Here is a 12394-nt window from a genome sequence, read left to right on the forward strand (position 1 = left end):
TTGCCAGAAGACTCCTGCTGGCCAGGAGCCCTGCAGGCCCACGACGACACCTCGACAAGTGGCTAAGCGGAATTGTCTTCCTTACATAGTTCTTCATGGAACTTCTTTGGGCAATGGTTCCTGTTAACTAGACTGTTTCTTGTATTGCTTCTGTAAAGCTTCTGTTTCTGTATTGCTTTTAATAGAATGCCAGTAGCTCAATAGCCTTCTCTTCAGACACCTAACAGAACTGTGCAGTTTAAGAACTCTAGCAAACAAATTTACAGCCATTGGGATCTGTGTCGTTTAGGGTGATAGCCAACTGTGGTGTCCTATTTGTGCAGCAGGCATCTCCATACACAAATAGGACATGCTTCCTTCCCCTCTACAGCTCCCCCACACCCCAAAATCTGCTTCAGAGGGTTGGAGTAGATGGACACAGCAGGGAGAGGAAAGGATGAGGAATTCCTCTCTGAAGGTAGTCCTGTTCAGGGAAGCTTTTAATGTCTGACATTTTATTATTATTTTATATTTTGCTGGAAGCAGCTCAGAGTATAAACAATTATTATTATTATTATTATTAATCCATTATATCTGCTATCGTGACATTGGATCTCACTCTTCGTTTTGAGACCACATGATATCAGTATTAAATGAAGCATTTCTGTCATGAAAAGGTTCTAATACAAAACTATAACATCACCAATAATTAAAGAAGAAGAATCTATTGACGTCTGTGGAAAAAAAATCCATGTTTGGAATAGTAACATTAGCTATAGATAAGATTCTCTGGTCTATCCATAAAATCACTGCAATACAGCTTTTCCCTGCGTCAGCTGTTTTCAACACTTCAAAATGAATTTCATATGGACCAAAGTGCTACTCTTCTTGCTCAAGATGAAAACTCATTAGCAAATGCTCTGCCAGCTGCATCTATAACTATCACTATTACATATATAGGTTTCTTTTCTGCTGCTTTTATTATTTGAAATGCATTTAAAAATTGGATTTGCTCATTAACACTTTAATTTTTCATGTTAAACCTAATAGGGGAGGGCTAAAAAAAATCACATAATCAACAAAAATGTATTATGCCACCAAAATTATTGCACTCTTTATTTATTTTGTTGATATAAGTTACCGAGTTCATTTAATATATGCATTTCATCCTTCTGTGCCGTTGCTGCAACGTCTCTGTTTTGTAGGTTTTTCAGGAATAGAAAAACCTCAGCTTCTGACTTATTCCTAATGCCTGCCTTTTATGACTTACACACACCCAACAAAGAAGCTGAAAACTAACATTTCGTCAGAAGTCTTATTAAAGCACAGTATTGCCTATTCAGCTTTTCCTTTTAAGCTATGTTTATTTCCCATTAGACGATTTATTATTTTACAACTCCTTTGTTGTGCATAAAGAGATAAGTTTGTAAACATGGAATTTTCACCTCATTTATTTTGATTTCTTAAACATCACAAACGACTTGATTCTGTATTTCCATTAACTGACTGTCCTGAAACTTTACCAGAGTGCCCCACAGTTACCCTCTGTAGTTAATCTTATGAGAATTATCAACACAGATTATTACTCCACCAAGTAAAAAAGCAACACGTTCAACTTTCTTGAACTTGAATAATCATAACATATGTTGATTTTTTTGGTAAGCCTCATAGGTGCATATTGTTTCACGCTGGATGTGCCAAGTCAGATTGTTAGGTCATCTATCCCTGTATACCCTTTGTTGAGCGGCAGCAAGTCTCTAAGATCTATAGCAGGCATAGGCAAACTTGGCAATCCAGATGTTTTGGGACTACAGCTCCCATCATCCCTGACCGTTGGTCCTGTTAGCTAGGGATCATGGGAGTTGCAGTCCCAAAACATCTGGAGGGCCGAGTATGCCTATGCCTGATCTATAGCTTATGTCCTTTCCCGCCCTGCTATCTGGAATGCTTTGACTGAAGGTTCTTGGACTGAACCTAGGACCTTCTGCCTAGTCTTTCCTTGTCTTAGATTTAAATAATAGTTCCATGTTCATCTATACAAACTCCTCAGTCTATGACACTGTGCTAGATTTTTGCCCATCTGGGCTTCTTAGAGGAAGGTGCAGTGTTTAAATCTAATAAATAAATAAATAAGCAGGATTTTCTTTTAATGGGATAGTTTGTAATAGATTATCTGTGCAGATATAGAAAGGCAGAAAATAAACAATTTTGCCATTGTTTATTCCCTATGCCTTAGAAAGATTCTGTAGATAAATTTTGACTTGGACATATAAATATCAGAACAGAAGATGCATTTAATACCTCATTATTTAAATGGTTGCAGAACACTAAAGCTTACAGAAGTGTTTAACTTTTTCCTAACCAGTTGACTTATTCTTTCTTAATTTATACTTTATTAAAAATTTCAACGCATAACAGAGGGGAAAAAAGTTTGTCTCTCAAACTCAGGCTGACTTCTAAGAATTTGTGGCAATGCATAGAGAGATTTTTGTTCTAAGTGTTGAAGAGTGTAATTTGTTTTTCATATAAGCTGATCAACTAATAAGTATTTCTGAAGTTTTTAGAGTAAAACTAAGCAAACGTCTATCATTAATAATAGATCATTCAGTTTGGGTCCAACTAATTAAACAGCATTGCATTTGGTGTCTATATCAATTTCAGAGCTGAGCTGACAACTGAAAGTCAGCAAAAGAATGAACGATATAGGTCTTTTGTTATTGTACTTGAAAATGATGGTGTGCTGGGCTTCTTGTGCTTAATTTGTTGCTTATTTTATGTCACCCTGTTATATTGCAGGGTCTAATGTAACATCAAACTATTTGTATAATTCATTTTTAATAAGTGTGTATTAAAAACATCACAGAAATGCTGGAATTTAATAATTTATGTGATTGAGACTTCTAAACATTAAGGCATAATGAATTCATAAGAAGACAGCAAGCGATAAAGTCTGCTCTGTTCCCTAGTGCACTTAATATATGTTTCTGCCACTCCCACATGGCAGCCAATGGAAATCTTCAATTAAAAGTACATTTAGCCTGCAATCTTATACACACTTATTGGGGAATAAGATATAGTGAGGTTAATTACTTCTGAGTAAACATGCATAGATTGTGCTGTTAGAATTGTACTGAGAAGCCTTAGTAGGCAACTAACAGTGCAATTGAATGCATGTCCACTAAAAAGTAAGCCAGGAAGACTTGACGGGATCTCTTCCCAGTTAAGAGTGTATTAAGCTCCTGGAAGTCCTGGAATCTTGCGCCACTTGGAGATTGGGATGGGACACTACAATACTGACAGCATTTGGAATAAATGCCTATTAAAGCAAGACAGAGATTTCAGAAATAAGTTTCTTGCCTTTAATCTCCTTGCCAGTTCAGGAGGCTTGGTAAATGTTTTCAGCATTCCAGCTTCTATGTGCTCAATAGCAGGTGCTGTTTTTCTTCCTACGCGTAGAAGGGGAGAGGGTAGTTTGTTTATCACTAAAGCATGTTACTCTGACAAAAAGCAAATCTTTCAAATGGCATAATCTATACTTAGAGCCAAAGTGCAAGCAACAAATCAATCACATCTTCATTTGCAAGATACATTGATAGAAGATTTTAGCTGTGCTTCTTTACATGCTTTTGAAAATTAATTGAAGTTCTATTCAAAGAGGAGGCATAAGCTGACAATGTATCTAAGACTTTGCTAGAGCTTAACTCTCTGTCTGTTTGATCTTTAGCCTGCAAAAAGTCAGAAATCAGCCATGTGCTCTCATCAAAAAACCTAGAGTCAGAGTAAGGCAAAGCATTCCACTACATTTTAAAAAAATATATGCTTGGCCTACGAGAAGTCCAGGTTGGAAATATATTTATGGAGTTGCTCATTGTACAGCAGAGCACATTATGAACTTGGATTGAGTCCACATTTCAGTAAGTAATCTAAAATTCCAGAAACAGACATAGGTCAATAAGTGCAAAACTTTCTCGTGGCTCTACTGCTTTTTGGTACTATTGAAAATTATCCAAAAGACAATTCCTTTTATTTGTCATCCATTGTGATTTGGATTCAGCTATCATTAGCAGGATGTAGGTGCAACCATAGTATCTGATTCAGGTTGGTGGTTCACCTATTGTAAAATTGACAAATGACTAGGTAAGCCTTGACAATATCGATAGCAACACTTGCCTTTCTCTCTCACTTTTTTTGTTACTCATTTTTTAAATTAATTTATTATTATTATTAATTGACATCCATACACAATCTTAGGTACATGTACAGCCTTAAATAATTATACCATTAAATTTTGATTTAAACTTGCATTTGTACATGCTCTTTTCTTATAATTTCTAACTAAACAAAAATAAACCAAAATAAAAATCAGATAAACTAAATTATATGAAAACAGACTTCCCATCATTTCCCAACGTAAGTTACATTTACAACATTGAATGTACTTATACTTCTTACCTTACTCTTACTATAGTTTCTAGTACTTTCTTATAACATATCGTACCGTTTTGCCTTGCTGAGTAGTATTTAATTTACATAAGGGTCATTCAAACGCTGCCATAGATGTTATGTCGTTGTTATATTTTTGTAGGTATTTCTTAAACATATCCACTTGCCTTTCTCTGTGAATTGTTCATTGCACTGGAGCTAATGTGTATATTCCATCTTCTTATAGCAGTGAAATAACAATCAGTAGATATTTGCTAGATTAAGTGCTAGATAACAAGAGCTTTAGTGGCAATTCTAAATGAGTGTCACAGTTTGATAATCCTCAAGCCTGATCAGTATCTATGATAGTGACTGCAGAATTCAACTCATGAATCAGTTTTCCTTGTGCTCAGCTTCACCTACATTCTCACTTTCAGTAACCTGTATATGAAATAGATGGTTCCAGAATAATGGAACATTTATGTAGCCACTTAATTCACCCATGTTCCCTAGTAGCATGGAATTGCATCACAGAGAAGCAGATTTCAATATGTAAGTGAAGATGGCCCATGTCAACTCAGTGCACCATTGCTCAAATTAAACTTGCATTAATGACCACATATTTTCATTGAAATATATCTTTCTTCCTTATCCCATCTAAAGAAAACTAGATAATATCATTCACTAGTAAAAAAAATTCCTACTGTTGTAACATAAAATTATTACGTACGAAACAGTCTCTGTATCTTCTGACTTTCTTTTCAGGAGCCCATCAGTGAGTGTGTTTTCATGGTATCAGAATTCTCCCTATCTTGAGGAACTAGTTGATAGCAGACATATTTCAGGAAGAGAAAGAGAGGAGGAGGGGACAGTAATAGGGGGCTTTCCATCCGTTTCAATAGGAACATTTTTATTTCTATTACCTTTTGCAGCCAGAATATTATCCAGATAGCAGCTCCTGATTGAGCACAGGTTTGTGATTAGGGCCTTGCCATGTTCTCAGCTGTACTCAAAGTTCTTGCCAGTGTTGAATGGGCAGTTGAGCTCTCTTACCAATATCTGTAATTAAACAGGGAGGGAAACTATTAATGGCTACTTCCACTACAGAAGACAGTATGCCTCTGAATCCGAGTCGCAAAGCGACTACTGTGGTTTGCTACTGTGAGGACAGAATGGTTGACTTGATGGGCCCCTGGCCTGATCTAGCAGGATTCTTATCTTCTTAGAACTAAACACATGATGGGTAACTGATTATAACTCCTAGCTTCCTACCTTAGTCTCATGTATCCTGCCCACCCTGCCCTCGACACTCAAATATTTGCAATGGGGACATCTACATGTGGGATTTTTAATTGTTTGGGAACTTATGCAAGTGCATCCCAAATGAGTGTTTCCCCTTTGCAGCTTTCTGCAGTTAAGATGTGAATATTGTGGGGGCAGGGAAGGGCAGCAAGACATGTAATGTCAGAGACAGGAGACCTTTTCGCTTTACTCCACATACAGAGATCATATCTGCAGAGGGTCTGTGCTTTGTCTTGCATATAGCCAGACATCAGCACTGCCTTATAAGTTGGCATACTGTTGTTTTACAGCTGTGTCTGAAAGGTAAAAAGGAGTAAAGTGGAAAAAAATGTTAGCAAATAGCTGAATTCAGCATTGAATCACTAGCATTACGTATGGTACAGAGTAGGATATTCAATCAGACCATTTTACAAGCAATTGATATTCTCTATAGCCTGTGCATAATGCTGTCTAGAGAGTTAGATGGATGTTAACATTTCATTACTCCTGCCATTGATTTCTCCCTACTTTCTTCACAACAAACATCAAAATGTGACCTCTTATTCCACTGAATTAGTTCCAGAGCACTTGGCATTATTGACCCCTTAATGAAAATTAATGGTGGCTTCTTTCATTCAATCTTATAAGTAAGCAAACAGAATGCATATATTGAAAAGAGTACATTTATTTCCCATTGGAAAAGAAATAATATTATATTCAAAACAAAAGCTCACCTTAATGCAATGAACTGGGTTCATTGAAACAGAAATAAAAAGGATGGCTTTCATTGCAGTCTCCATTATCTTTTTACATATACATACTTGCATCCACCAGATTTGTTTTCAAATGAATGTTAAAAGTGGGGTGGGGAGGGCTGATCTGTTACTTCTCAAACAAATTCTTCTCACTCACATTATTTGCAAAACTTTGCATTTATAATTTCAGTTTTTCCAACAATCCCAATTCTGAATGTTTTATTATATTTCTTAAAATGGGCAAGTTGAGCCATAGAATTTCAGTTAAATTTATTAGCAAAGGGATGATCTAGTCTCCTTCCCCTTCCCCTATTCGCTGTATTACTTGAGTTCCCTGCCACCATCCCTATTCCCATTGACAGTAGTGCCACACGCAGGTATTTGTTCTTGTGGGAGAAAGGCATACACCTATGCTGCATGCAAGAGAGATGTCAAATCAGGGCCATGCTGGCTAAAAAGAGCTCCTTCTGAAAGCAAATTTCGAAACTTTATATTTGAATCCTGAAATCCTAATGAAGATACTAATTTTGAATCCGACAATGATTTGAACAGTAGAGCATATAATACTGAAACAATTTTTTTCCAAAATGGGTTCTCGAAATCCAGAAATCTGCCTCTTTTTTCTGCTTATTGCATGCTAGTGAACAAATCAATACTGTACGTGATTACTTTTGAACTTTCACTATATGCACATCCGTCCTCCTAAGTTTTCAGTAACTGAAAACATGAACCGTGATCCAGTGATGGGCCTGTACTTTTTGTCACACAACTGTGTACACACCATACGTGTTAGGAATATTGAAAGCACATGACTTCCTCCAAAGGAACTCACAGATACAATTCCCAGCACCCTTAACAGACTACAGCTCCAGAAGCCATGTGATTTAAACCTATAGTGTGTAAACAAGCCAAAATTGGTAACAGGGCAGAAGATTTCAGATCAGACTATGTCTCTTGGTAAAAGGGGAAATATCAAGTCTGTCTTCTATCTTTCTTCTGTCCCTATTCCCCTTCCCTTTAAAACTGCAGATAACAAAGATTATGATGCATACCTGTCATACACCAAAGTGGATCCTGACCAGTGGAATCAGGAAACAGGAGAAGAAGAAAGATTTGCTCTTGAGATCCTACCAGATATGCTTGAAAAGCATTATGGGTACAAACTGTTCATTCCTGATAGAGATTTGATTCCAACTGGAAGTAAGTTTCAATTCTGTGTGTGCATGCATACATGTTTGTTTGTATACCAGTACCTTTACATATGTGTGTGTGTGTTTATTTTTTAAGATATATATATAATGCAGTATTGTTTCAATGCTGTCTCATAAAAAACTGTAGTAAAGTCTAGCAGTAATACTACCAGTTGCAAATATTAGATTCAATGTATTCTCTTTAGCTAAAACAAAGAAGAAAATGAATGTCCATTACACGCAAACCCAATATCTGTGATCCAGGAACTTGATATGTAAAATGTATCCAAAAATTGAGGATACAAAATAAAATTATTCAAAGTTACAACATATTGTGAAAAATATCACTTAACAATAAGACCAGGATGAAAGTTGTCTGTAAACTGTTCAGAAGTGCCCTGAAAATGCCTCTCAGGTCACCTTTTTGCAATGCGCCTGTTTCACAGTGCTTCTCCTCCTTGTAGCTGTGATCTTCACCATTATCACCACCACCTCAAAGTCCCCCAAAACGAGGGCTGGAAATATCTTCCTCACCCTGGCTTCAGATGATATAGTATTATTCCTAATAAAATCAAGAGTAAGAACAACATTCCTGTTCTGACTCTAAGAGACTTCTTGTCAAACAAAATGGTGCCTATGAGCCACCAGAACATCGCTAGTAATTTCTGGTGGATTTTTACCCTTTACCCTAAATACCACTGAAATGCTTTCAACTTTGCCTTCTGCAAATGGGACAATGGAGCGGGTTCAACTCAACCAAAAATTGTAGAACATCTGGCACTCAGTCCAAACCTGCCATGAATGCAGTGCCATGAACAGAGGAATCCCCATGGTGTATAACAGCACCCAGTTGTATACACACACACACACACACAAATATAGCAGGCTAACATGACACTTGCCTCATTAGTCCATTATTGAAAATAGGAAGGGCTTTTTTCTTGTTGACCTTTTTTTAGGGCGGATCACCCACCGTCGCCAGGGAGTACCGGCTGAAGAAAACCCTGGGAATAGGGAATTTATGCATGCCTCTGATATCTTTGTCTAATTCATCTCCTGATTCAAATAAGGTGAATTACAATCCTTGGAAGAGTAATAAGGTGTACATACTCCTTCCATTGTACCTTAACTACTTGACACAGTTCCTGCATGGAGAGAAAGAGTGGGGCAAAGGAAGGCTTCATTATGCCCTGCCTGTACAAGAATAACCTCTGAATTAATATGCAGACAGCACATAACTTTGTGGAATTCCTAAATGACACAATATTATGTCTCTAAATAATGGAACATTGAATTGTTTTGAACTGTGAAAAAGTAGGTTCAGGAAATTTAAGAACTCAGCTTTTACAACAACAGCTACTGCAGAAATGTTCTATTTGTCAGTGTTTGTAAAAAGCAAAAAAAAAAGAAGGAAAGGGTTCTGACCTCCCTTTGTCTCTTCAGCCTGGTCCTTGGACTCTTGTCTGCATAAAAGAGTCCACGAGAATATCCTTGCAGAGTTTTATTCTTAAAAGTCTTTGTGCAAAACACGACTGAATAACACACCAGCACCAACCAACCAACCCAAACACCAGCCTCAGCACAAACTAACATTTCTCACTTTATATATACAACCTGCTGCAGGTCGCTGAGTCATGCTGACCCGGCTTTATTCGCATTAAACAGCGGCCATTTTAGCCGTGACACTATTGGGTTGAATTTTTGAATCAGCCTTAAACATAGTTTATGTGGGAAAACAGGAATTTTGTCTTACTGTGAATTTCTATTTGCAGATTAGGCTGGAGGACATTCCTCTGATAGGGATGGCACCTCCCACTGGATGTGACAGGCAGGTCTCCTGCCTCCTCTTTAGGGGCAGGAGTCATCCCACTCACCAGATCAACTGAGAGAGAGCAAAGATGACCCCTCATCCTATGATAGTCACTGATGCCCACAAGAGACCTGAAACAAAACCTTCAACAGGCATACTGACCATCCTCAGACAGGATAACACATTGAAGTAACAAGTTCCTGGTCCCAAGGAAAGAGGGTAATAGAAAGCTCTAATATATCTGGGTGAGCACAGATGCCCTAAGCCTACTACACCCACCAAACAGTGCAGAAGAAGGAGAGGTGCGCAGAATACCCTCCATCCTAATAGGAAGATTCCAATTCATGGCATTTCAAGTTAGCATGTTTTGGCAGATCAGGATGGAGAACATTTCTTGGAAAGGGATATAGTAGAGCAATAAACATACTCAGGGAAGGCTTCCCCTGCACCACTGTAACACATCACCACTTTCTGCAGGGCCTTCCTATCAAATGCCACATCAGCAGAACAGAACACATCTACCTTTGAGTGTCTAGTGAAGGTGTGGGAAGCCCATATGGCCACCTTAAAAATGTCAACCATTGGAAAACCACAATGACATGCAGCAGAATGGGTGCATAGGCTTCACAATCAGCCACGAGATCTGGGTAACCACTGCTATCTTCTTCAAGGGGGTTGTTCCACGACGGATCATCACAAATGTGAAGAGGAAGGGGGACGGAAAACAATGAATGATGAAGAAGAAAACTATTGCCTCACAGCAGGAATCAAAAGGAGAACAGGGAGCAGAGGAAACACACTCAGCCAACACAAATAGAGGCAAAGGGTTTAGAAAAAGTTGGAAAATGCACACTAAATAGTCAGAAGACTTTATACAGACCACCTCCTGTACATCCTACAGATAGGGTTAGTCTGGTGTGTGGGATGGCTCCTACTGAGGCCCGTGCAGAGAAGGGGACAGCCAGGTAATTGCCCAGGGCTTTGGAATGCTAAGCTAGCTGGGGGGCCCTGCCAGGGACTGGCTGCTTTTTTATTTGAGTTCATAACTTTATTCTAACAAGGCTCCTGTCCCAGCCCTCAGACAAGCTCTGCATGGGCCTGGGCATGCTCCTACCTCTGAAGAGGAAGCAGAAAATTTGGTTGGACCTTGCCTGTCACATCTAGTGAGAGGTGTCAACCCTATCCATGTCCTCCATGCTGATTTGGCAGATTACCACCCCTTGTCTCCCACCATCCAATGCTCTGTTGGATTGCTACCAAAAATCCATGAGCTCTATTCCTTCTCCAGGGAACAGGAAAGGAGCCACATTATTAAACATAATGGAATACACTGTTACCTTGCAGAAAGCCTCCATTGTGGAGGATGGGGCCAAGTCTTTGTCTTTCTCGTTTATAAGAACTATCCAAACTTGGATGACCCAGTTACAGACCAGATTTTATCCTTTTCAGCCTTACTAGAAACAAGATATCTGCACAAAATTGTTATTAGAACTTCTTCCCTTTTTAAAGAAAGGAGTCTGGTTCCAAGTGAAACAAATGAAAGCTATGTTAGTATTTGAGTTGAATGCGCAGAAGAAAATGAACTGAATAAAGAAACCCAGTTTGAGGAGCACACTTTACCCTGGACACAATTACACTGAGACTCTAGGTTTAGGAAAGTAAGAAAGCTAGCATTTATTATTGGAAATGCATTTTTGAAAGGAAATATTCTAATTCTTTTTTCCCCCTGTAAGTTTTATTAAAGGTAATAATAATAATAATTTTTATTTATACCCCGCCCTCCCCAGCCAAGGCCGGGCTCAGAGCGGCTTACAAGCAATAATAAAAACAAGTTGAATGATTACAACTTAAAAACAAAATTAAAATACATTAAAATATTGAAACATTAAAATATTAAAATATAGCCTCATCTCAGGAGGAGAAGTAAGGAAAAAAGAAAGAGAGGGAGGGAATCAAATTGGCTCCAAGCCAAAGGCCAGGCGGAACAACTCTGTCCTACAGGCTCTGCGGAAAGAAATCAGATCCTGCAGGGCCCCGGTCTCATGAGGCAGAGCGTTCTACCAGCCCGGAGCCAGAGTTGAAAAGGCCCTGGCTCTGGTTGAAGCCAATCTAACTTCCTTAGGCCCGGGACCACTAGGGTGTTGCTATTTATGGACCTCCGTGGAGCATACCGGGAGAGGCGGTCCTGTAGGTACGAGGGTCCTAGGCCGTGAAGGGCTTTAAAGGTCAAAAGCAGCACCTTAAATCTGACCTTGTACTCTACCGGGAGCCAGTGCAGTTTGAAAAGAACTGGGTGAATATGCTCCCATGGCAGAGACCCCATGAGGAGCCTCGCTGCAGCATTCTGCACCCTCTGGAGTTTCTGGGTCAGCTTCAAGGGCAGCCCCGCATAGAGCGAATTACAGTAGTCAAGCCTGGAGATGATCGTCGCATGGATCACTGTGGCCAGGTCAGGGCGGGAAAGGTAAGGGACCAACTGCTTGATGTGGCGAAGGTGGAAAAATGTCGCCTTGGCTGTTGCTGTAACTTGCGCCTCCATGGAAAGGGAGGCGTCAAAGATTACACCCAAACTCTTAACGGAAGGCAATGGCACTAATTGGGCCCCCGCAAGAGAAGGGAGTTGGTCCCTCATCCCCATGCCTATTAAAGGAATAATAATAATAATAATAATAATAATAATAATAATAATAATAATAATAATAGTTTCATCTAGCTAAGGTGGAGATGCACTGAGCCATGCTTGCATTTGCATCTCAACTGAAGGAAGCGCCCTGTATGTCTGCTCTTATGAGGGAGGCAAAGAGAAAAGGAAGGTGAGTAGGAGGTGTGGTCAGCAACCCTAATATCATCAGTCTAACATTTAAGGAAGATCAACAGCTCAACACTAGAAGAACACTCTAGGAAGTATGAAGGTTCCTCTCTCTTTCCACCCTTTCTCATGCTGATACATCAGCCTA

The 12394-nt window shown here is 39.1% G+C and overlaps 1 protein-coding gene and 1 long non-coding RNA gene across 7 annotated transcripts in view; one reads left to right on the forward strand and one right to left on the reverse strand.

Annotated features, from left to right (window-relative positions):
• The window catches only part of IL1RAPL1 (interleukin 1 receptor accessory protein like 1), a 638619-nt gene that overhangs the window by 624118 nt on the left and 2107 nt on the right, over positions 1–12394 (forward strand). For all 5 annotated transcript variants that reach the window (XM_081908987.1, XM_081908983.1, XM_081908985.1 and 2 more), the window contains one exon: positions 7467–7637. In XM_081908987.1, coding sequence (XP_081765113.1) covers positions 7467–7637 — 171 coding nt within the window. The remainder of the gene's footprint in view (positions 1–7466; positions 7638–12394) is intronic.
• LOC309368708 overlaps positions 1–12394 on the reverse strand; it is a 105980-nt gene that overhangs the window by 5711 nt on the left and 87875 nt on the right. For both annotated transcript variants that reach the window (XR_014167877.1, XR_014167878.1), the window contains 2 exons: positions 5325–5460; positions 3296–3425 (listed from right to left, as the gene is read on the reverse strand). This is a non-coding gene — a long non-coding RNA (uncharacterized lncRNA). The remainder of the gene's footprint in view (positions 1–3295; positions 3426–5324; positions 5461–12394) is intronic.

This window comes from Podarcis melisellensis (assembly GCF_964234715.1).
Source record: "Podarcis melisellensis genome assembly, chromosome: 4".
Classification (NCBI taxonomy): Eukaryota; Metazoa; Chordata; class Lepidosauria; order Squamata; family Lacertidae; genus Podarcis; species Podarcis melisellensis.